Source organism: Oncorhynchus masou, chromosome 14 (genome assembly GCF_036934945.1).
Source record: "Oncorhynchus masou masou isolate Uvic2021 chromosome 14, UVic_Omas_1.1, whole genome shotgun sequence".
In the NCBI taxonomy this organism is placed as follows: domain Eukaryota; kingdom Metazoa; phylum Chordata; class Actinopteri; order Salmoniformes; family Salmonidae; genus Oncorhynchus; species Oncorhynchus masou.
Genome location: NC_088225.1, coordinates 13,427,020 through 13,452,834, shown reverse-complemented (window position 1 = coordinate 13,452,834; position 25,815 = coordinate 13,427,020). Strand labels below are relative to the sequence as shown.

Genomic DNA, 25,815 nt, shown 5'->3' with positions numbered 1-25,815 from the left:
CCTGTCGCGCCATTCGTGCGTGTGATGCTGGTTTCATAACCAAAGCCTTATACAGACTGCTTCATTGGAGCTCAGAGCCAGGAGCATACTTGAACGCAAGGGAACATATCACAGTCGAAAGCAGAACAGGTGAGACAAAAACAAAGAAACGAAAAGTACACTAAATGCCAACCAGCCTTAACCCCCTCCCCGCTCCCTAAACCCCTCCACCTCAGACCCCAAGATTCAGGTTCCTAGAAAGACAGGAACAGCAGCAGGGGAGCAGAGGGACGGATGTAGGAAGAGAAGCCCCTGAACCCCCCCCCCCCCCATCAGAGACGAGACACAAACCCACCGAGTCTACCACCCCGTCTCAACAACCTGCCCCTCCATCGCCTGCACTCCCTGAAACCCTGGGGAGTAGGCTGCCAGCCCCCCGCCACAGTAACCACAGCGCTCTGCCAAGCTCCACTCCAGAACATCAAGGCAGTGGCACACTCAACTCCACTGTCTGCTGCTCACAGGATACAAAACAATGAGTGTACAAAACATTAAGAACACCTGCTCTTTCCATGACACAGACTGACCAGGTGAATCCAGGTGAAAGCTATGATCCCTTATTGATGTCACTTGTTAAATCCACTTCAATCAGTGTAGATGAAGGGGAGGAGACAGGTTAAAGAAGTACCTTTAAGTCTAGAGACAAGTGAGACATGGATTGTGTGTGTGTGAAATTCAGAGAGTGAATGGGCAAGACTAAATATTTAAGTGCCTTTGAATGGGGTATGGTAATAGGTGCCAGGCACACCGGTTTCCGTCACGAAGTGCAATGCTGCTGGGTTTTTGAAGCAGTTTCCCATGTGTATCAAGAATGGTCCACATGAGAGTCAACATGGGCCAGCATCCCTGTGAAACGCTTTTGACACCTTGTAGAGTCCATGCCCAGATTAATTGAGGCTGTTCTGAGGGCCTCTGACCTGTTTCTATCTAAGATGTCGTGTGCTGAGTCATACAGTGATCTCCAATGTAGTTTTCACTGTAATTCAATGGACATAAACTATAATACAGTTATCTTTGCAATCTTACTTCTTTACTTCACTTGTTTAGTAAAATCCTGTCATCTTCTAGCAGCTCTTTTCATCGTTGTTCTAGTGTGGGAGAGTGTTTCTATTTCTGTGGTGGAGATCACTTAAATTACCTCAGTCACAGGAAGAGAGTTGTGTGGGTTGTGTATTATACACATTCCACACTGCATAGACACCAGTGATGTGTGTGTCAATAACCTCCCATAGCAAGATTATATGGTTAAAGTAAGGTCCCTGTTTTTACGTGAGACTTTGATATTTAAACACAATCAAGTGACCTTAATGTACACATTTCCTACCCTCAGTATGACTGTTGCTACCAGTATCTCCAAGTTACCTGTGACTCAGTAGCATAGAACATTGACTCTCAGACCAAGATGGGCAGGTTTGGATGTGTGCTTGGTCCTTTCTAGTGTACGTACGGTTGCAGGATCAGCCCTCTCTAGAGGTAAGACAACAGGCAGGATGCAAACAACAAGCTGAACACCGAGCACAGGTTTCCATTACAGAAGTTGGTTAACAACTGGGAATATCAGATTTGTTTTATTCAATCAAAAAACTAAAACAAAGAAAAACAGTTTATCAAGCTGATAGACTATTTCTGATTAGAAAATCTCTGGTGTAGATTAGAATAAATCTTGAAAAATAACCAATGTTATGCATCATTGTCACATACTGTAATTATGTGTGTAAGAGTCAAATTAATGTTACAGTATGAGTTTAATAGATTAACATTTTACATTTCTAGCCTTTAGGTAAATGCTTTGAATTGTACGCTGAGAGGTATAGACTTTGAATGTACTGTAAAGGTTGGCTGGTGGGTTTTTTGTTGAGATTTCCCACAATCCATTGTTCAGCAACTGCTTCAAAATCAAACCAAATCAATTGTTTTCTGTCATGTCATCAGTTAATGTGTGCGAGGGTAAAGAAAAGGGGATGTTACCGACACCAACGAGATAGCAACCACTCCAGATTCAACTGTGCAGACAAGTGGTAAGTTAAAGAATTCAGCCTCTCTCCAGATTTCAACTTTATAATATGAGATTGGTGTTTAATGTTTTGCATAATATTTATTGAATTTGAGGATTAATTTAGTACAGATATGAATCATTTTAATACATTTAACTGACAAGCAATAAAACATATTAGATATTTTTAGGATTGAGCTTGACTGAAAACGGACCAAAATAGGTTATTGTTTTTGCAAAGGTTTGTGTCATTTATTAATATACAACTCAGTGATCAATGGTAAAAAATATATTCTGATAATGTGTAGAATTGTGAATATCATTAGTAGAATTGCAAAGGAAATATGTTGCATTTGTAATTTGATTGCATTGTATGATAGGATTGTATGCTATTTTATGTATGATTTGGTTACATATGTCATATTTAAAAACTTTTAAAAACGTAGAGACGTAGATCTATTTAGTAAAAGCTCAAAATGTATTTTTCACAACAGATCGTGAGATTTCAGTTTGAATTGCTTGACGGAGTAGGGTAGTCCTCAGAGATTGACCTGCTTTTGAAATGTGTTTTTTTAAACAGTGTGCAGGTGCCCATGATGCATTTCTTACCCAAACCACAGGCTTTGGCATTTTAACTGATTATTTATCAACAGGTGTGTGTGTTTCACATTGACATACGAAGATAAGGAATACTAACGCAGAGCAACATGAGTGACATTACAGCTTACTATAAGTGTGATGTGTGTAAATGTGTGCCAATCTGTAATTGTACATTTTCACAGAGCAATTTTTAGTGATAATAAATTGTTCAAAAATTTGACGAATGACGACGTTACATTACGTGGAAAATTCATTAATGAAAGTTAATGTTATCAAAAAATGCATTATCTCTAATTTCTCAAACTCTTACAGTAGAAACACATATTTATATATCAAAACTATTTTATGTCCCTTCCTTAATTGCATAAATATACTGAGTGTACAAAACATGTTCTTTTTTCATGACATAGAGTGACCAGGTAAATCCAGGTGAAAGCTATAACCCCTTAATGATGTCACTTCAATCAGTGTAGATGAAGGGGAGGAGACAGGTTAAAGAAGCCATGAGATAATTAAGACATGGATGGTTTATATGTGCCATTCAGAGGGTGAATGGACAAGACAAAACATTTAAATGCCTTTGAATAGGGTATGGTAGAAGGACCGGTGCACCGGTTGTGTAAAGTACTGCAAGGCTACTGGGTTTTTCATACTCAAAGGTTTCCCGTGTGTATCAATAATGGTCCAATACCTAAAGGACACAACTTTGGGAAGCATTGGAGTCAACGTGGGCCAGCAAAACTGTGGAACGCTTTCCACACCTTATAGAGTCCATGCCCTGACGAATTGAGCGCATCTCAATATTAGGAAGGCGCTCTTATTGTTTGGTATACTCAACGTATGTATAGGGCATTGGTATTTGTAGAAAAATGAAATGAAAAATCTATAAATAATATTAGTTCGTTGTTGTTCTTTAATACAGAGGAACACTTTGTCAAAGAATCTGTCATTAAGTGAATTTCGAATGACTCCTCGTCTCTTGTCTGTTCTGTAGGTATTTATCTCTCTCACTCTCGCCACCTCCCCCTTGCCTCAGCTCTGTCATGCCTCGCTCATTCCTGGTCAAGAGTAAGAGACCAGGGTCTCACCCCCTTTGCTTCTCTAAAGGCACCAGACACACAAACCCTGACCAGCCACAACCTCATACAAATGATCAGAACAGGCAGAACAGGGCGTGGCGGGAAGTAAGGTCCCCACATCGGAGCCCCTTCCAGGAGGACCAGGGCAACCTGTGCTCAGGGTCAGAGGTCAAGGACACCCTGGAATACCCCTTCCCTAGCTGGGACGCCATGGCAACCAGACCACACAGCACCTCGCCAGCTGACCTCTGGACCAGCTGGTCTGCAGGTACCCAACTGATCCTGACTTTATGGCTCTACACTCTATTTATTGTAAATAATAAATAAGTAGATGTAGATATTTGTTATATTTGTATTCCATCGCGTTAAACACTTCACATTGCTTCAATTTGATTGTCATAACTATCTTTATCAAATCAAAAATATTTTTATTTATTTCAAACTCAATCTACTAGTATGCCACTTACTCCACAGAAACCCAAGTGTACGATGGTGTGGAGCCTTCCGAGTCTGCCCTGCCCTGGTCCCCACACTGGCCCCGAGGCCCTGACAGAGAGAGGGAGCTGGAGAAACTGGTCCATGTCTTACTGAGCCACAGGCCACACATGGACCTCAACTCCACCAGCCCATGCCCCCTCTGTGAAAAGGTAAGAAGAACCAGCAAGGGTCAGGAATGACAATATAATCAGAACAGCACATCTACCCTTATAGGGTGCATCAACCAAAAGTGTGTGGTTCCAAACCATGCAAACCCCTTCAGGCATGACTAAAATAGAGTAAATGAGATACTGTTTGGTGTTTGTGACCTGAGACAAGAGTGACAGTAGAGTGGTGGAAATTGTACTCAACAGGGCTCTGTGACATGTCAGAAAATGACATAACAGCAGATTTGTTTGGTGTGAGAATTGAGGCTGTGTTGGGTAATTGTGTTGAATATGACTGACATCTCTGGGAGTATGAGCTACATGTCCTGTTACTCTTAGCTTTCTCTTTTCTCAGGTCTTGTCCTCAGGAGCTGTACTCAAGACTCATTTACTCAGGTCACGCACATGCGTGCATGGAGTTCCATTGGCCACATCAGCCAAAGCCCCAGAGCACCCCTATGAGTTCAAACAAGCTCTGGGCATGTACGGAAGACCAAAGGTATATCTGGCAGAAGTACATTGGTGGAGGTCTCTCCACTTCCCAACACAAACTATATAAAAATACTCATGGCAAAATCCTAACCACATCTCTGTGAATGTGTGTGTTCCAGGAGCGTAGCTATAGCTGTAAGGAGTGTGGGAAGGTATTCAAGCGCTCCTCCACCCTGTCCACCCACCTGCTCATCCACTCTGACACCAGGCCCTACCCCTGCCAGTACTGTGGCAAGAGGTTCCATCAGAAGTCAGACATGAAGAAACACACCTTCATACACACAGGTATATGTTTATACTGTATCTTATACCATCTATTGCATCTTGTCTATGCCGCTCGGCCATCGCTCATCCATATATTTTTATGTACATATTATTATTCCATCCCTTTAGATTTGTGTGCATTAGGTAGTTGTTGGGGAATTGTTAGATTACTTGTTAGATATTACTGCACTGTTGGAACTAGAAGCACAAGCATTTCGCTACACTCGCATTAATATCTGATTACCATGTGTATGTGACCAATACAAATATATTTGATTTGATGTGCGGGGAGGTACACTGTAAGGACACATACACAAATGAGCATAGTGTGTGTTGAACATAGGTCAGCTGGTGTGTGTACAACACAGTACAACTGACATACACATTGTGCAAAGGTCGCTTACATCTGAAGTTAGGAATCTGCCCGACACACTGGCTGCTGTCAAAGTATCTCTCTTCTTGAATTCCATGTCATGTCCTGCTGTCTGTCTCAGGTGAGAAGCCCCATGTGTGCCAGGTGTGTGGCAAGGCCTTCAGCCAGAGCTCCAACCTCATCACCCACAGCCGTAAACACAGCAGCTTCCAGCGCAGACTGGACCTACAGCGCCACCAGGAGACACAATGTTTTCATAGCAGCGTGTACACACAGAGCTGAGGCCATGGGTATAATGGAGATTTGTATTACACAAGTACTGTATGTAGCACAAGAATGAGTGCTTTGTATAGATATTGTTGACCGGTATTTGCAGTTCCGTTCAAATATGGTACTTTGATCAGTGACTGAGGCTAAGCACATTACTTGTGTTCAAGTTATGGGGCATTTGTTTTTGTGGATTTGCTTTCGCTCACAGCTTTTCAGGTTGACCGTTTGGTTAGTGCTTGAGGGGACCTGATCACTTTAACATCTCTAGCAATGTCATATATATTGTGCGAGCTGGATTCCGCCCATAGCGCAGAAGCTCAGCGTTGTAGCCGGTTGAAATGTAAAGGTCATTTTCGATTGAGCCAATATATGCAATATTTACCACGAATGCTGTCTCCGCCAACACGGAAACATTGCCTTTAAATGCCAGTCATGCTTTAACGCTACGGATTGAATCCAGCCCTTTAGGCTCTGGTCTCTACTATGCTGTATGTCTAAAAAGGACACCTTATGAAAAATAGGTGGTTTGAAGAGTGACAAAGCAAGCCCTATTTCCCACTGTAATTGGCCATTTTCCTCAGAGCCGTTGCAATTGTAGCTCCCATTGTTGGTGTATGAATGAAGCTGCCATTTTCACTTCACTGTGGCAGCCCACCCAAGGGCATAATAATATACAATCAGGCCATGTGGAACATGTGAAAAATAATGTCTTTGACTGCAGTACGACCAGAGAGAGACAATGATTATGTTGAAATGATGCTCCACAACGTGACTGTATATTTTCAGGGATTTAGATACAAAAAATGAAATACTCTGTTTAAGTTTAGAATTTCTGGGGCGTCATTCATTGTTCTCACCCACACTTTATTTTTAGATAAAACAAAAACTCTGTCACAGATATTTAAATAGCAACAGCACAGATAATATCAAACAAAGGGTCACAATTACAACATAGATATATACAATAAGGATCTGGATAATGGCAATTCCCCTCACACATATTCTACTCAAGACATATATTTGACTTCATGTGTTCCTCTTTAAACTCTGTAGTGCTTGTTTCTGTTGTAACAGTAGACTTGGTTCAGATTCATGCTCATCCTATATCCAGTAGTCACACCATTCCATTCCAGTTATGACATTGTAGATACAGTATAATGGATCAAATGCACTGACTAGTATTTCGTCCAACACTGAGGAGTTGCTGAGGCCATGTACCTGTAGACATTCATGAAGTTTCAGTCTTTCAGACCTTTACACATCTCATTGCTTCAATAAGTGTACACCAAGTACACAAAACATTATGGACACCTTCCTAATATTGAGTTGCACCCCACCCTTGCCCTCAGAACAGCCTCAATTAGTTGGGGCATGGACTGTACAAGGTATCGAAAGCATTCCACAGGGATGCTGGCCCATGTTGACTCCAATGCTTCCTACAGTTGTGTCCTTTTGGTAGTGGACCATTTGATACACACAGCAAACTGCTGAGGGTGAAAAACTCAGCAGCGTTGCAACTGAAACCAGTGCGCCTGGCACCTACTACCATACCCCGTTCAAAGGCACTTAAATATTGTGTCTTGCCCATTCACCCTCTGAATAGCGCACACACACAATCCATGTCTTAATTGTCTCAAGGCTTAAAAAGTATTCTTTAACCTGTCTCCTCTCCTTCATCTACACTGATTGAAGTGGATTTGACAAGTGACATCAATAATGTATCTTAGCTTTCACCTGGATTCACCTGGTTAGTCTATGTCATGGAAAGAGCAGGTGTTCTCAATGTTTTATATACTTAGTGTATATGTGGTCACACACACACACACACACACACACACACACACACACACACACCAGACCTGGGTTCAAAAACTATTTAGGGTATTTCAATTACTTTCAAAGACATTTCAAAGTAAGTATCTGGATATTTTCAGTACTTAAATATTTGAATGAATTTGGAAATTCTCAACTTCACAGACAAGTGTATTTTCAAATACAAATATTAAAATACTGCATTATTTGAAAATACAAAAATACACAGAAAATATGCATGTATTTGAACCCAGGTCTGACACACTCAGACACACCAGGTGTTTCATCTTCTGCACCACTTTACCCTCGGTCTCAGATTTACCAGAGGAAACACTGAAAATGAGATAGAGAATGATAATATTGTATTTCTTACACATGATATGAGATATCACTATTGCAATCTGCAGGTGCTTGACTAATTCACAAAGGGCGCTAGTGACATGATAAGTCTATAGAATACTAGTCTAAATTTGACATTCTCTTTACTTTGTGGTCCCCCAGCTGCTGTGTGTGTTGCTCACGTTCCATCTCAACTCTACACAGAGCTGTTGGAAGAGTCTAATAAGGCAGGGTTAGTATTCTCGATCAGGCCCCCTCTTCCGGTTGGTGGAGGAGCCCCTGCAACCAATCACATGTCAAGTGTGTCACTAACATTTATCCATGGTGAATAAACCCAGTATTTCTCTCAAAAATCACAAGAAAGATATAATAGTATCTTCTCTTACACTATGTCAAATCAAATGTTATTCGTCACATGCTTCAAAAACCAACAGGTGTAGACTAACAGTGTAGACTAACAGTGTAGACTACAGCCCTTCCCAAAAACACAGAGAGAAAGGAAAATAGAGAAATAATAGAATGAGTAACGATAACTTGGTTATATATAAGGGGAACTGAGTCGATGTGCAGGGGTACGAGGTAATCGAGGTAGATATGTACATATAACTAGAAATAAAGTAGCAGCAGGTATAGAATCTTCTCTGTTTATTTGTGAATATGGTGGTATAGCTCAGTATTTTGGCCTTTGGTCCAGGATAGACTTTATGAACTGTCCCGTGTGGTTACCTGTGTGAGAGTAGATGCACCATAGCGCCCCCATCAGGCTGATGCCCAGAAGGAAAGCAACCAACACAATCCCCAAAACTGAGCCTGTGTCTACCCCAGAGCCTGGGTGACAAAAACATGGGAGGGAAAGGTAGTAGTTAAGCCAAATCCAAGTTACTATCACAGTTGTGATAATTAACACATGTAGGAACATCCCGGGAGTTGATATTATGGTTATAGCTAGGGTTGAACCGCTAGGGTTAGGGTTGAACCAGGGTGTGGACATGAAACAAGGGTTAGGGATGAGGCTTGGGCTAGGGTTGAACTGCTAGGGTTAGCGTTGAGGCTAGGCTTAGGGTTGAACCACTAGGGTTAGTGTTGAGGCTAGGGTTAGGGTTGAACCGCTAGGGTTAGCATTGAGGCTAGGGTTAGGGTTGAACCGCTAGGGTTAGCATTGAGGCTAGGGTTAGGGTTGAACACTAGGGTTAGCGTTGATGCTAGGGTTAGCGTTGATGCTAGGGTTAGCGTTGAACCGCTAGGGTTAGCGTTGAACCGCTAGGGTTAGGGTTGAACCGCTAGAGTTAGCGTTGAGGCTAGGGTTAGGGTTGAACCGCTAGGGTTAGCGTTGAACCGCTAGGGTTAGGGTTGAACCGCTAGGGTTAGGGTTGAACTGCTAGGGTTAGCATTGAACCGCTAGGGTTAGGGTTGAGGCTAGGGTTAGGGTTGAACCACTAGGGTTAGGGTTGAACCACTAGGGTTAGGGTTGAGGCTAGGGTTAGCGTTGAACCGCTAGGGTTAGGGTTGAACCGCTAGGATTAGGGTTGAACCGCTAGGATTAGGGTTGAACCGCTAGGGTTAGTGTTGAACCGCTAGGGTTAGCGTTGAACCGCTAGGGTTAGCGTTGAGGCTAGGGTTAGGGTTGAACCTCTAGGGTTAGCGTTGAGGCTAGGGTCAGGGTTGAACCACTAGGGTTAGTGTTGAGGCTAGGGTTGAACCACTAGGGTTGTGGTTGAGGGTTAGGGTAGAACCGGGGTGTGGACATGAAGCTAGGGTTAGCGTTGAACCACTAGGGTTACGGGTTGAGGCTAGGGTTAGGGTTGAACCACTAGGGTTAGGGGTTGAGGCTAGGGTTAGGGTTGAACCAGGGTGTGGACATGAAGCTATAGGGTTAGGGTTGAACCAGGGTGTGGACATGAAGCTTGTGTTAGCGTTGAGGCTAGGGTTACAGTTACTTACTGCTGTGGGCTGGGATAGGCTTGGGCAGCTGAGACACACTGGGCATTTGACCTCTCTGACCTAGAGAGAGAAAGAGAGAGTTGGATAAGAAGAGAGAAACACCCTTTTACACAGAGTGAAAGTGAATTACTTCAGGCTCATGTCATGAGGTAGACCACACCACCAATGACCATCTACTACTCACCAGCAGGTGGCGCCAGCTGTCTCGCCACACCAACAGGCTGATAGACCAGCATGGGTCTGGAGAAGTTTCTGTACACACACTGACAGAGAGAAGAGAGAGGAGGATAAGCAGTGGCAGATTTAGGTATAGGCAACATGGGCAGCCACCCAAGTCATTACTTTTAGTCATTAATACTACTAGTCATTATGAATATAGATATATGTACTGTACCTGTTGGCTGGGTAGTTCGGATACGAGGGCAGGGATACGGAGGCCCCAGGGATTTGGACAGCCACTCTGTATTGTGGCTGTTGGAGGCCCCGGTGTCACTGACACAGGGCCACAGAGACGGATGCGACAGTGCAGGAACTGGACAGAGTTGTTGTAGATGGGCCGAAGGACAAAACTGAACCTCAGTCTGTGTATCTGGTCCTCCTCTCCTCCATCGCTCTCCTTCCTTTTAGCTCGTCCTCCTCGTCCCCTCTTCCCAACGTGTTCTCTTTTTCTCAATCCTGCTTTGTTCCTCCAAGCCCTTCCTGGATGCCTGAACGACAGGACACTAGGTACCTCCTCTTCCTCCTCGTCCTCTTGGCCATGTGTCATGTTGCTGAGTGTCAGTGAGGAGTCAGCGGAGCAGCCGTCTCTAATGACTGACCAGCCAGGGGACACACGGGGGTCTGATAGGGGAGACACCATGCAGGACCGCACCTCCACACCCCCACCGAGGGCTCCGTTGGTGGAAAGCTTGGCAAAAACAGTCAGAAAATATGGGTAACACATTACTTTACCATGGTCTTATTACTGAGTTGACATTTTGTAAGTAGAGTGTAATAAGTACTGTAATTACACTAGTACTGTAATTTGTAGGTCTCTGTTTCAACCTGCTGTGCTCTAGTGCTGTAGGGCTACAGAGCAGGGCTACAGAGTTCTTATAGAAAGGACTTATTGTGACATATCTAGATGTGATTATAATAGCCTTCTGGAGGAAGTCTGCTCTGGAATTGAGGCAGCTGATACTGTAGAAAACCATCAGAGGGAGAAACATAAGTAGTACTTGCAGCAGGAGCTACATCAGCAGCTAGACAGACATACAGACACACAATTAAACACACACGCATAGCTAGGCAAACTGACCTCCACATAGACACGGTTGTCAGCAGTGATGGCACAAGGACCGGTCTGCCTCTGCTCATAGCCCTCTGTAACAAACAGCTGCAGTGAGACCAGTGGGCCGGCCCTGGCCCTTGGGAGAGGCCCCAGCCCCTGCATAGTGGGCTGCTCCACAGGAAGGCTTGGGACACTGGGGACTGCAGCCAAACAGCTGAACTAAGAGGACAATGGAAAAGAGGGAGATGTATGGAATGATAAGGACAAGATATACATGTCTCTCTCTCTCTCACACACACACACACACACACAAATATGAAGTGAAATTGGACCACACACACACACAAACACACAACCTGTATCATCTCACATGTATGACCAGTGGAGTCCACTCTGTGGGCTCCTCATCTGTCTCATTGCCCACGGCAACCAGAGGCTTGTTTCTCCATAGCAACACCTGAGAGGATGGATAGACACAAAACATGGCAAGTCATGTACTGTAAGAGTTGAAACACTAGAGCAGATAGGTCAGTGAGAGATCAGTAGATATATTAGTAGATCCTAGTTCATTCACATGCTACATGTCTGTCTCACTGCCTCCCTCCTCTCCTGCTCCCTTTCCTCCCAGACCTCCACCACTCCCACACTCCTGTCCCCAGGCCTAGCTACACTCAGGCTGATCAGCAGTGTTCCGGACACTCTGACCTAGGTCACCCATGTGGCGCCTGGGGGAGATAAGACAGACTACTTACACAACCGCAGGGGCCCTCCAGATCACACTAACTAACAACACAATTAAAGCCCTGCGCTTTTACTCTCTTCTCTCATCCTCTGCCTTTCTACTGTGCATCTCTCGCCATCTATCTCAATCTCACACACAGATACAGACACACACACACAGTGAGGGGCTCCATAGTGACCTCCATGTCCCTCTCCCCCTCCCCACCTAAGGGAAGCCCATCCCTGATCTATCTCCCCATCAGATCCGCCTCTCTGATGAGGCTGCTGAACGTCCCAATTACACAGCTCTTTCACTTTCTGCTGACTGTGTTTAGCACAGAATCACTTGGCTGCACCCAGACGCATGGCTCCATTACCATTTTGGACTCCATTTTGGTGAGACAAAAACATTGCAAAACATGTGGAGACACAAACGTTGCAGAAACATTTCACAAAACATGTTAAAATGTTCCCTGCAGATATTTTACCCCTTAAAACCTCTCTGTCTTACCGCATTTTTGTACTGCACCCCTCTGGGCTCTCCCTGTAGCAGCCCTTCAGTCCCACAGGAAATGACCGGGAATGCCAACAAGAAATGGCTGCTGTTAGACTGGGCCAGGCACTGAGGATCCCGCAGTGTCACCTCCGACACCGGGAGAGACAGGGTCTGTGTGAAAGAGAGCATCACAAAAACGACACTCAGTACCATCATAAGAACCTACAATACACTGTAGGTCTACATGCAGTATATTGGTATTTGTATAACATAACCTCGCTAACAGGCTAACACACTAAACTACCAGTACAACCATAACCTCGCTAACACGCTAAACTACCAGTACAACCACATAGTGAAAGTGACCTGCAGAATGTGTCTGTCCACGGCCACGTTGAGTCGTCCGTCCTGACACTGCACACTGACGGCCTCCCAGCCCCCACTGGTCCTTCCACCTCCCTCACTCAGCCACTGCCTCAGCCTGCGCTCCTGGACCCAAGGGGGCCTGCCATCCAGCATACGCACAGGGGGGCCACCTTCTGTAGGGAGGGAGAGAAAGAGAGAGAGAGAGAGAGAGATGTGCTAACACACAGAACAGCACCTTTTTAGGGATAACATGACCTTCAATATAGAGAGACAAAATAATTAATCAGGAGAAACACCAACACAAACACACGGTTAGGAAAAACAAAATAAACCATCCAGTTCACTCACACAATGAGGGACACAAGAGACACACACAGGTCCTGACCTGTCCCTCCCCCAGCCAGTCTGATCACAAAGTGATTGGCCAGGTCAGCCTCTGTGTATGAGGCCACTTTGGGAAAGCCACTCTGATTGGCCCAGCTCAAAAGGTCATGGGTGGTAGAGAGGTCAGAGGTGAGCATGCTAGTCAGTGTCAGGTCAGGCTCTGGAGGGTAGAGTGGGGACACGCTGTTGGAGGACTGAGTGGAAAGAACAAGGTAGATAGAGAAATGGTTGAAAAAAAATGCATAAATGGGATGTTTGTGTTACAAGATAACATGGCAAGCCCTGTCAAAGCCAAGTTGAATGTGTTTATTTAAAAACAAAATAACCTGAGAGATATGTCCATTGATATTTTGAACTCACGTTGAGGTTTTGAAATCATGTTTAGCTTGGCCTTCACTCAATGATTGTATTGCTCCTTTAATTTCTTTAGCTATTTTGTCCATTTCATCATTATTTACCCTTTTATGACTTTTATACCAAACTCCAGAACAGGTGAAGGACCCATTCTAGCCCACATGATAGGAGAAATACCATAATGTGTCAAGTTTTACTGGATAGGGTCCTCACATAGATAGAGATGTGTCCCCGGAGCCCTGGGACTGTGAGAGCCCAGTTGACTGGAACGGCACTACTGAGGATCAGCACCAACTTGTGCCACCCAGCATTGGCCACTGGGGGCACCAGAGAAATAGTCACCTCCACCTGCAGAGAGCTGGGATAGAGGGAGAGACCGGTCACTGAAAGGCATAGAGGGAGAAAATGCATATAAAATGATTAAGGGATAACTCAATAGCTCAACATTGTATTACTTGAACAGCTTCAGAGATTGATATTCTCCACATGATTTTCTTCACATGCTGGAGACGTCCTAAACTTACCCACAAAGCCCTGACCCTGCTGAACGGAGCTTGATGACATGCACTTCTGGGTTGCCTCCGCCAACTGGAGAACAGCCCTGTACTTCCTGTGGCTGCAGGTCAGAGGTCAGGTAGTTGTGTGACAGGAACAGAGACTGCAGCTGGCACACGCTGGGCAGGGTGGTATCTGGAGGGCAGAGGGGAGACTTGGTTGGAGAGGAAGAGAGAAGGTCAGAAAGACCAGGGTCGTGTATTAGTTGTATGTGTGTGGGGCGGGCTCACCCTCGCCCACGCGGACGTAGACCCGGTTGGCACTGGCTGTGTGTGTGAGGGAGGACAAGGAGCCATGCCGATGCATTGCCCAGCGTAGCAAAGCCCGCGGACGGAAAGGCAGAGAGGGCACAGGCTGCACCTGCACTGCCAGACTGGAGGGCTGCACTGTAGAGTTAGGAGAGACCTGGGGCAAAGGGGGGACACTGTGATTACAGAGAGAGACATGATAACACATAGTAATAGAAACATTCATTTGTGGGGGCCTATGTTTCTAAAACAACACACTTGCACAGACATACACACAAACACACTGGAGGGGTCAGTTCTTTCATCAGTTCCTCACGGGAGGAAGTAAATACTCTCATCAAAACTTTTTTTTTTTTTTTGAGTGAATGACAGATGAATGACTAAAAGAGGTACACACACACACACACCACGAGCACACACAGACTGACCTGCACCAATACAGACAGATCCGGGGGTAGTCTCACAGCCTCCAGCCACCAGCGCACTGGTTGCTTGGAGCTCAGTACCAGGATGAGGGTTTGACGGGGAGGATGAGACAGAGACAGGGGTCTCAGGAGCACAGTCACCTAGAAGGGGAGAGAGGGGGTCAGGGTAAGGAGGCACAATGTATTGGGAGTGATTGTGGGTGTGTCCTACTGTGAGAAACAGAGAGGGAGCACCTGTTTGTCAGGGCTGCGTGTTCCTCTCCCCACAGCGATCACATGGGTCTCTTTCTCTCCACTCTCTCTGGCTGCACAGCCCGGGCCGGCCTCAAAACGCTCCAACAGCCCCTGCACAGGGTGAAGCTCCCCCGCTGGAGACAGAGAGCACTGCAGTTCCCCACAGTCAACTGCAGAGTTGTAAAGACAACCAGATGTCACTCAAGATGGAGCTACGGCTGTATACTCTGTTTACAGGGAACATTGAGGACAAACTAATATAGATTGGGTCTCTGGTGGGAGAGATAAAATGAGAAATAAAACACTTGAAAAAGACAACACAGAGAGACCATGTGAACTTGGTGTGAGGTTTGGTAATAGGCAGGATGGACGGGGTCAGCAGCAGACTCTCTGCTCTCACTGACAAACAGGAGAAACAAGTCTCTGTCAATCCGCCACATAAACACACTAGTGCTCCACTCGACTGATCTGGTCTCAGACAAGCCCTCTCACTCAGCCTCTCTGTCTACGTCTCAGTCTCTGGTTCTTGCTCTCTTCTTCCAGTCAGTGGCTGTTAGCCCACTATTACTAAAAGACAGCTTGTTGTTCTCGGACTGAACAGAGCTAACTGGGGAGTGCCCCCTGACTGAACTTTCAAAGTTTTTTTTTTTACGTCTCTGAATATTCCACTTTCACTTTGCTAAACCAAAATCTGACCTTTGACACATAGCTCTTTGAAAGCAGAGTCACTCTGGGAGGTACTTTTGAGAGAAATTATTAAAGTTGTACTATTCAGTATGGAAACATCCCGTAGAATTAACAGTACCTCTATAACTGTCTCCTACTTCTTCAAAAAATATATTAAAGAATCCCACAGCACCCCCCCCCATTCAAAACAATTATAAATAAAAATGGCCTTTCATGAACTCGCACTTGACCCCCCCCCCCCCTCCCACTAGCACTGACTTTGCTGGCAGCTACTTTATGAGGAAAATGTACTTACTATGACTGCGATATGTGGTTGTCCGACATAGCTATCTTAAGATGATACTACTAATTGTAAGTCAATCTGGATAAGAGCGTCTGCTAAATGACTAAAATGTATTGTTTCCCTTACGTCCTGTTCTCTCCCCCAGTAGAAAGAGGCAGAAGAGAATCCACCCGGTCCCTGACACCATCATGACTATTCTCCAGGAGTGAATTCAATGAGAGAGTCCCTCTTGCGACATCCTGAGGGGAAAAGAGAGTGATTAATACAGTGGTCTAGACGGAGTCTTTAACAAGAGACCAAGTTCTCCGAGTGCATAATGTTATATTGGACAGGCTGAGAGAACAGATGGATAATATGTATCCAAATAGAGGAGAAACAAACACTAGAGCAAGGACAGAGTTTACCAAGGGAGCAAACAACATAAAAGTCCTCTCTCCCACTGGATTCTCATTATCACTACATTATCAGAACTTCCTCATTCTTTTCCCATTCTGGACAGTATCAGATTCTTGGTGAAATGTTTCTTCTCTGTGTTCTGCCAATTGCAACTCTCAAACATGTGTCAATAATAAGCTTTAAAGGCTAAATCTGTGATTTCAAAATGCCTGACTGATAGGATGAGTGACGGGGCTATGGAAAAGTAAGCACTCTCAAATTGATAGGAGCTTTGGATAGCATGCAATCAGGTCAGACATTCAGTGAGATTGACATGATAGTATTAAACATATTTTGACTATTGTTTGTTTATATAGAATACAAATAGGTCTGTACATCTTTCCTTAGCCTTATTGAGTACACAATGCAATATTATCAAAGGTCATATACCCACTTATCTCATAATTGTCACGTGCCTATCTTTATTCTGTGTCTGATAGTGACACACATCGTATAATGCTGTGAGACAGAATTGGAGGTCATTGCTCTGCATCGGTTGACCAGTTTATTGTCCTTGGGTGGGCTCCCGAGTAGTGCAGCGGTCTAAGGCACTGCATCTCATTGATAGAGGCGTCACTACAGACCTGGTTCGATTCCAGGCTGTATCACAACCGCCTGTGATTGAGAGTCCCATAGGGCAGCGCACAATTGGCCCAGCGTCGTCTGGGTTAGGGTTTGGCCAGGGTAGGCCGTCATTGTTAATAATGATTTGTTCTTAACTGACTTGCCTCGTTAAATAAATACAAAAAGGATCAGAAGACGTTCAGACAACACACACGCGCAAAACGCTAATCTCTTCTACTCAAACTTGCCCAGAAAGAACTCACCACGAACTGCAAAATAACGGCCAATGGGACCGGAAACAAACATTTAACAATTGATTGGCCTTGATGGGTATTATGAGGATGCAGAGGATAAAACTATAGATTTTTCTCTAACAGTGTCATTCAAAACAGTTTTTATATTCTTTGTCTCATGTTGCTGAATCCCTTGGCAAATTCATGACAAATATTTAGAACTTCACTCGAGGAAAAAATGCATTAGCCCAGTCAGAATTCACTCGAAATAATAATTTTAAAAAAAGTAAATAAACCTACAATCATTCAATTTAAATGGACCACAACTCACAGCACTTCGAAGATCTCTCCTGACTTTTGAATACAGGCTATAATAAAAGTCGTAACTCACCTGTGACAGATTCCCGTGGAGCTGGACGTTGAAAACAGACTGTAGATCAACTAGTGATTCTCAGGTTAAAACCATTCAATCATTGGTTAAAACCAGTGACCGCAGGACTGTATTGGCGTATATCACAACGGGCTTACACACCCTCCGTCCCCTCTTTCAATAGTAGAGAAAATAACAGAAAAGTGCCTTTACCAAATCTATGTGCTGCTTCAGGCGTCCAGAGACGCACTGGGTGGCATTTCAGATGGGGTATTGCCTTGACATCATCATTTCCGATAAGCCAAAGAAATCAAAAGTTAAGACAGCTTATTTTTTTTAGAGGTGGGATACGGAATTTAAAGAGATTCCCGCGAAATAGTATAAAAGCCAGAGGAGGGGCAAGGAATTGTGCGATAGACGGGAGAGAGAAAAGAGAACAGGTTCTAAAAACACAAAAAAAACGTAGAAGGCAACAGGAAGAAGAGAGTGAGAGAGGACGAAGCGTAAAGGGGAAGAGGAGGGATGGTGGGAGGGTAAATAAATAGGAACGGAAGGTTGGACTTGAGAAGTTGGAGAGGCAGAGGTAAAGTGAGAGGAATACAGAGGGAGGAAGGAAATGAAATATAGATTAATGAGAGATGGAGAAAAATAATTAGACCATAAAGTACACTGTCATTATTTTTATTCAATGTACGTTTGCATGAGGCTTCCAGCTGCAACATGATTGTGAGTTTGCTCAACAAAATAGCATTCCTGTTGATTCAACATACAATTGTTTGCATATTTCCCAGTGTAAAATGAAACGCTTTATGACAACACATTACATATATCATAAGGCTTTTCGTTGAGGGCCTAGTTACACCCAAACACAGTGGTCTGAAACTCCTGGTTTATAGGCTGTATTAAGCCTGCAAGTCACATTCTGGCGTGCAAAATGTTGTTTAATCCCTTTTAGAATCCAGCCAGAGTGAGGATATTCAACAATTGGAACATTTATTCACCCTCAAACTGCATTGAGAATGATGGCCTGGGTAGGCATATGGAAGATTAATTATTGAGACTACTAACAGCTTGGATTAGTTTAGAAAAATGTATGATATTTATGTTTGTGTAGCAAAAGATTATACGATTAATCAACCAATCAATGCAAAAACACATTGATTGGTTGAAAACAAACAATTCTGAAAATCAACCTGTGATAGAGCATGCTGGGAAATGGTTTTGAGTCGTTTTGAGCAAACATACATTTGTAATTTTACTCAACAAGCTTGTTCAAATTCAGCTCACTTTGAGCAGAGTTTGTTGATTCACCATACAACTGTAAGGCTGCAATAGGATTGTGTGTTTCTCAACATTTGGGCATATAGCTGAACCAATATACAGTGTTGCCTTCCAAAGGCACACATTAATTAGAAATTCGACTCAACAAGTTTTGATACATTCATATCACTGTGAGCAAAGATTGTTGAGTGAACCAATGTTCACCCATTAGCTACATTTCTTGTCCTTCTGGCTTTATTTTTTGTATTTTTTTTTACTGTGTCGGCTAACATACATTTTCTCTGAAGTGTGGGTGAAATTACACAGATTTTTATCCAAATTGAGAAAGTTCAGAAAGAATTCAGAAAGTACTCAAGATGCATAATGTAATGATTGTGTTTAATACGCATTTTTAGGTCCTGTTTGCTCAATTCTGTTTCACAGGGAAACTCTTATTTCCTGTTGTTGGATATGTTATTGCTGATATGTTTTCTGGTTGATTTATGTCCCAGATACACATTTTTAATCTGAAATAAATAACAATGTCCAGTACAGTATTTCATATTCAATCTAAATTTAAATGTATCATGGGGAAATTAGTATGTTTGGTCTGTGGACAACAATTTCTAATGTTCTTTTTCTTTGGTCAAGTTGCACTCTCCTCTCTCCAGACTGGTCTGAGAATAGATCCGCCTTTTAACTCTTAAACGACCAACTGGGGCCATTTTGACCCCAGGGGCATATTTTTGTCATAACAGCCCAAAGTTTGTTTATTAAATTCTTCAAATGTTTTATGACTTTGTCAATCAACTTGTTCTTAACAAATCTAAATATTTGTTTAGTGTTTCTGTATCAATATGGACCATTTAAAAATGTAAGTCATTTAGGATAATTTTGACCTTGTCACAACTTCCGCTGAAGTTGGTCCTTCTCCTTGTTTGGGCGGCGTTCGGCGGTCTAGCGATCGCCGATCCACTTTTCATTTTCCATTTGTTTTGTCTTTGTTTTCTACACACCTGGTTTCTATTCTCCAATTACATGTTCATTATTTAACCCTCTGTTTCCCCCATGTATGTGTGCGTGTTTGTATATAATGTTCAGGTCATTACTTCTTGGCTGGTACTGTTTGCCAGGTTCGTTATCACGCCCGTTATTTACAAGTGACAGGTAATTTCACGCACCTTTAATATTTGTTTTATACTGGTGCTGTTTGTGGAATAAATTACCTTGTACACTCATCTCTAGTCACCTGCGCCTGATTCCATGCACCAGTTACTCACAGCCTGACAGAAACACGCACCACAAATGGAGTCAGCAGGAGCAGTTACCCCGGTACTAGGAGTTGAGGAGTGCGTCCAGCAGCATGAGGCGATACTGCATCTCGGCACCGCCATGGATTGCGTCCTACAGACGATGGAGCGCTGGGAGAGAAGAGGAGTTCCTCCAGAGCCTCCCCCAGCACCACCAAGGACACCACTGATCACCCTTCCTTCACCCGGTTCCAGTGGGATTCGGCTCTCCCTTCCGAGGGAGTACGATGGGAAGGCAGCGGGATGTGAGGGTTTCCTATTCCAACTGGAGCTCTACCTGGCGACCGTGCACCCGGCTCATTGGGGGCGCGAGAGCGTGTCCACCCTAGTCTCCTGTCTCTCAGGGAAAGCCCTGGATTGGGCCAATGCCGTATGGGAGGAAGGAGGAGTGGTGCTGGACCAATTCAAGGATTTCACCCGCCGCTTCAGGGCAGTCTTCGACCACCCACCTAAGGGTAGAGCAGCAGGTGAACATCTCGTGCACCTGAGGCAGGGGACGAGGAGCGCACAGGAGTTTGCATTGGACTTCCGGACCCTGGCCGCCGGCGCGGGGTGGAACGACAGCGCCCTGATCGTTCACTACCGTTGTAGTTTGCGTGAGGACGTCTGTCGGGAATTGGCCTGTAGGGACACAACTCTGACCTTCGACCAGCTGGTGGACATGTCCATAAGGTTGGATAACCTGCTGGCTACCCGCGGACGTCCAGATCGTGGTCTGACAATTCCATCACCCAGCACCACCGCTCTGATGCCCATGGAGCTGGGAGGGGCTGGAATTAGGGCGCCTGGAGGAGGGGCCAATCCATGCACCATCTGTGACCGCAGAGGGCACACTGCCGGTCGGTGCTGGGGAGGTTCCTCTAGGAGTCGAGGCTGCAGGCAGGGCACTCTCGTGTCACCCCAGGTGAGTCGGTACCAAGCTCACCCTGTTGCTCACATGTTTTTGTTTATTAATTTTCCTGAGTTTTCCCCTCATTCCCAGGATCAGGCGGGAACAGCTGGGAATTTTATTGACAGATAATTTGCCCATTGTTTAGGGATCCCCATTGTTCCTGTGGATATGCCTTTCCCTGTGCACACCCTGCATAGTCGACCATTAGGGTCAGGGCTGATTAGGGCGGCCACCGCTCCACTTGACTTGGTTACGCATGAGGATCACAAGGAGAGAATCAGTCTCTTCCTTATTGATTCTCCTGTGTTTCCTGTGGTGCTGGGCCTACCCCTGGTTGGCCTGTCATGACCCCACTATTTCATGGCCACAGAGAGCTCTCACAGGGTGGGTCACGAAAGTGCTCAGGAGGTGTTTAGGGGTTTCCGTCGGTGCTACTACGGTGGAAAGTCTAGACCAGGTCTCCACCGTGCGCATCCCCTCTGAATATGCCGATTTGCTCTCACCATCTGAAAGAAGAAGGCGACTCAATTACCACCCCATCGACGAGGTGATTGTGCGATAAATCTCCTGGTAGACGCAGCACTTCCCAGGAGTTACGTGTATCCCCTGTCACAAGAGGAGACGACGGCTATGGAAACATATGTCACCGAATCCCTAGGGCAGAGATACGTTCGGCCCTCCACTTCACCTGCCTCCTCAAGTTTCTTTTTTGTGAATAAAAAGGATGGAGGTCTGCCCCCGTGTGTTGACTATCAAGGTCGAAACCAGATTACTGTGCGGTGCAGTTACCTGCTGCCTCTCATCGCCAGTGCGATCGAGTCAATGCACGGGGCACTTCTTCACAAAATTGTATCTCAGGAGCGCTTATAACCTGGTGCGTATCCGGGAGGGGGACACGTGGAAGACGGCATTTAGTACCACCTCAGGGCACTATGAGTACCTCGTCATGCTGTACGGGTTGATGAATGCTTCATCAGTCTTCCAGGCCTTTGTAGACGAGATTTTCCAGGACCTGCGTGGGCAGGGTGTAGTGTTGTATATCGACAACATTCCGCTACACGCGCCGAGCATGTGTCCTTGGTGCGCAAGGTGCTTAGTCGACTGTTGGAGCATGACCTGTACGTCAAGGCTGAGAAATGCCTGTTCTTTCAGCAGTTAGTCTCCTTCCTAGGGTACCGCATTTCCACCTCAGGGGTGGAGATGGAGAGTGACCGCATTTCAGCCGTGCGTAATTGGCCGACTCCCACCATGGTAAAGGAAGTGCAGCGGTTCTTAGAGTTTGCCAATTACTACCGGAGGTTTATCCGGGGTTTTGGTCAGGTGGCGGCTCCCATTACCTCACTGCTGAAGGGGGGCCCGGTGCGCTTGCAGTGGTCGACTGAGACAGACAGGGCTTTTGGTCACCTGAAGGCTCTGTTTACCTTGGCTCCCATGCTGGCTCATCCGGATCCCTCTTTGGTGTTCATAGTGGAGGTGGATGTATCCGAGGCTGGGATAGGAGCTGTGCTCTCTCAGCGCCCGGGTACACCACCAAAGCTCTGCTCCTGTGCCTTCTTTTCGAAGAAGCTCAGCCCGGTGGAGCGAAACTGACGTGGGGGACCGGGAGCTGTTGGCTGTCATCAAGGCCTTGAAGGCGTGGAGACATTGGCTTGAGGGGGCTAAACACCCTTTTCTCATCTGGACCGACCACCGCAATCTGGAGTACATCTGGGCGGCGAGGAGACTGAAACCTCGCCAGGCAAGGTGGGCCATGTTCTTTATCCGTTTTGTCTTCACTCTGTCCTACAGACCAGGTTCCCAGAACACTAAGGCAAACACACTGTCCCAAATGTATGACACAGAGGAGTGGCCCAGGATCCCACTCCCATACTCCCGGCCTCTTGCCTGGTGGCACCGGTAGTGTGGGAGCTGGATGAGGACATTGAGCGGGCGTTACATACAGAGCCCACTCCCCCCCAATGTCCAGCTGGGTGTCTGTACGTTTTGTCAGCTGTCCGCGACCGTTTGATCTATTGGGCCCATACGTCACCCTCCTCTGGTCATCCGGGCATCAGTCGGACTGTGCGCTGTCTTAGTGGGAAGTACTGGTGTTCCACTTTAGCTAAGGACGTGAGGGTTTATGTCTCCTCCTGCTCGGTGTGCGCCCAGTGCAAGGCCCCTAGGCACTTGCCCAGAGGGAGGTTACAACCCTCACCCGTTCCACAATGGCCGTGGTTGCACCTGCCGGTGGATTTCATAACCGATCTTCCTCCATCACAGGGTAACACCACGATCCTGATCGTTGTGGATCAGTTTTCTAAGTTCTGTCGTCTCCTCCCTTTGCCCAGTCTCCCTACGGCACTACAGACTGCGGAGGCCCTGTTTACACACGTCTTCCGGCACTACGGGGTGCCGGAGGACATAGTATCTGATCAAGATCCCCAGTTCACGTCAAGGGTCTGGAAGGCGTTCATGGAACGTCTGGGGGTCTCGGTCAGCCTTACCTCGGGTTTTCACCCCTAGAGTAACGGGCAGGTGGATAGAGTGAATCAGGATGTGGGTAGGTTTCTGTCACGACTTCCGCCGAAGTCAGTCCCTCTCCTTGTTCGGGCGGCGTTCGGCGGTCGACTTCACCGGTTTTCTAGACATCGCCGATCCACTTTTCATTTTACATTTGTTATGTCTTTTTCTACACACCTGGTTTCTATTCCCCAATTACATGTTCAGTTTCCCCCATATTTGTGTGCGTGTTTGTATATAATGTTCAGGTCGTTACTTGTTGGCTGGTATTGTTTGCCGGGTTCGTTATTACGCCTGTTATTTACGAGTGACCGGTAATTTCATGCACCTTTAGTATTTGTTTCATACTGGTGCTGTTGGTGGAATTAATTACCTTGTACACTTATCTCTGCTCTCCTGCGCCTGATTCCACGCACCAGTTACCTACAGCCTGACAGACCTCAGCCAAAAACATATACTTCTGCCTATAGTAATTGGATAAATATGACCTTTATTTGAATCTAGGTTTCTCTGGAGACATAATAACAAGTTATCCACACCACCAGAGGGTGGAGGGGGGCCTGTATCAGTGATTTCGACCAGATAGACAGATCATCTGCAGAGCTCCCCATGTACTCTCCTAAGATGTAACTTTTCTACACCACGCATCATATGACCGTGTTCAAAACCACAATTACCTTATTTTTTATATAAAAATTTTGCCAAAGGTATACAAGGTATGGCAATGGTATCAATACTTGATAGAACTGAAATACAGAACTCAGATAGGCTCTGAATCTAGTTATAACTATAATCTGGTTATAACTAGGTAAGACCACATACATGCTTATAGTTGTTGTCAAAACAGCTGATAAAAGTCTGTCAGTGGTATGAATACTTGGTAAAACTATAGTACAGAAACCAGCTGCCCTCTAAATGTACACATAGTGTTGTATTGGTGTGTACTCTCCGAAAAATACTTATTCTACTGAAAATGTGATATAAATAGCAGAATTCCTATAATATACACCAATATTCTATATGTTCAACTTGGAAGTATATTTTGGTGCTATATACTTTGGTTTGTAGTGACTTAGATGTGGGCTTTTTGCAATAGTTTTGGTCATTGTCTCTCAGAATCACTTTTTGAAGTGAATTGAATCCTTTTTTGTCAATAAAATGTTTTATATTTCAAATGTTGGTGTACTGCCCCTTTAAAATATGATAATTTTGACCACATAAATACTACACAAATAATATTTACTTAAAAATTCAGAAACTAAATGATACTATAATTTAATTACGGTAAATTTGCTTTTTAGTACTTATGTGGATTGTACTTGTGGAAAAAGCTGCACATTCTATAAAGGAAAAATGCATATATATGTTTGACAGAACATGCTGATTAACTGTAATTTTGCTAAAATAACGTCTATTCTGGTCATCTTTTATTTCAGATAACATGTATCAAATTTTTATGACGTTTTGATAAAACGTATGTTGATATTTTGCTGTGATTGATGCTTTTTCAAATAGTTTCTTCTTGGGGTCAAAATGACCCCAGTTGGTAAATGATGTCTGTCAAATATTATGTTGGTAGCTTGAGAATTAAATGAGCAGACATGCAATCTATCTATGAAAAGAAATATGGCCACGGAAATTAAATGAAAATTCCAGTCTTGTCTGCAATTTATGTGAACATACACTACGTACTGTAGAACCTAAAAGGGTTCTTCGGCTGTCCCGATAGGAGAACGCTTTGAAGAACCCTTTTTGGTTCCAGGTAGAACCCTTTTAGGATCCACGTACAACCCTTCCCACAGAGGGAAAACATCCTTGCTGACCTGTTTTCGTCCTAAACAACTCACTTTTCAGTCTCAGTCAGGCCTTCTTTAATTTCCACCTCTATGAATAGAACATGTATTTTTCCTTACATAACCGTCCTTTTCTTGTCGACTAGGTTCTCTGTTCACTTGGAGTTCTCAGTACATCCTCAATCTCCTTTACACATCTAAAGCCAAACCACCCCTGTCTAACTTGATCACAACACTGTCCAGCTCATTCCCACCTACCGTACAGCTCTCAAGAGCAGTAAACCCCCTGTGAAATCTGTGAATGCCTGGAATGAGGACAGTATAGAATCACAAGAGATGTTTTCATGAGTTAGACATGCACAAGTCAGCAGAGGATGTCACAGACTACATCATTTCTGTGTTGACTCTGATACCCCAAAAGGCAAAAGGCATACCCAAACAGCACACATCTTATTCATACTGTACACACATGAATACACCAGCAGTAAACCTGAAAACTATATTGTGAAGTTTTCTGATGATACGGCCGTCCTTGGTCTGATGTATAAAGATGCTGATACTACCGTGTACAGGTCAGAAATTCAAAGGTTT

The 25,815-nt window shown here is 44.8% G+C and overlaps 2 protein-coding genes across 2 annotated transcripts; one reads left to right on the top strand and one right to left on the bottom strand.

Annotated features, from left to right (window-relative positions):
* The first annotated feature begins 1,987 nt into the window (after positions 1–1,987).
* Positions 1,988–6,582, top strand: LOC135554293 (zinc finger protein Gfi-1b-like). The gene is made up of 6 exons (XM_064986510.1): positions 1,988–2,057; positions 3,627–3,979; positions 4,186–4,358; positions 4,711–4,854; positions 4,967–5,132; positions 5,606–6,582. Exons 2-6 carry the CDS (start codon positions 3,676–3,678, stop codon positions 5,764–5,766), a joined length of 948 nt encoding a protein of 315 aa, XP_064842582.1. The 5' UTR covers positions 1,988–2,057; positions 3,627–3,675; the 3' UTR covers positions 5,767–6,582.
* LOC135554292 (transforming growth factor beta receptor type 3-like) lies at positions 6,571–17,962 on the bottom strand. Its single transcript, XM_064986509.1, has 17 exons — positions 17,492–17,962; positions 15,995–16,107; positions 14,899–15,068; positions 14,668–14,805; positions 14,222–14,396; positions 13,961–14,126; positions 13,650–13,794; positions 13,084–13,276; positions 12,699–12,871; positions 12,348–12,503; positions 11,487–11,573; positions 11,144–11,335; positions 10,241–10,753; positions 10,031–10,109; positions 9,847–9,906; positions 8,632–8,733; positions 6,571–8,184 (listed from the first exon to the last, which is right to left on the bottom strand). Exons 2-17 carry the CDS (start codon positions 16,056–16,058, stop codon positions 8,102–8,104), a joined length of 2,496 nt encoding a protein of 831 aa, XP_064842581.1. The 5' UTR covers positions 16,059–16,107; positions 17,492–17,962; the 3' UTR covers positions 6,571–8,101.
* Between the last annotated feature and the right edge of the window lie 7,853 nt (positions 17,963–25,815).

Bases quoted from the DNA above. Each gene is read 5' to 3' on its own strand.
- LOC135554293 (XM_064986510.1), top strand. From the start codon at position 3,676: ATGCCTCGCTCATTCCTGGTCAAGAGTAAGAGACCAGGGTCTCACCCC. The intron at 4,855-4,966 runs GTATATCTGGCA...TGTGTGTTCCAG, and splicing joins GCATGTACGGAAGACCAAAG to GAGCGTAGCTATAGCTGTAA. The intron at 5,133-5,605 runs GTATATGTTTAT...TGTCTGTCTCAG, and splicing joins ACACACCTTCATACACACAG to GTGAGAAGCCCCATGTGTGC.
- LOC135554292 (XM_064986509.1), bottom strand. From the start codon at position 16,058: ATGATGGTGTCAGGGACCGGGTGGATTCTCTTCTGCCTCTTTCTACTG. The intron at 14,397-14,667 runs GTCAGTCTGTGT...CCTTTGCCCCAG, and splicing joins ATCTGTCTGTATTGGTGCAG to GTCTCTCCTAACTCTACAGT. The intron at 14,127-14,221 runs GTGAGCCCGCCC...TCTGCCCTCCAG, and splicing joins CTACGTCCGCGTGGGCGAGG to ATACCACCCTGCCCAGCGTG.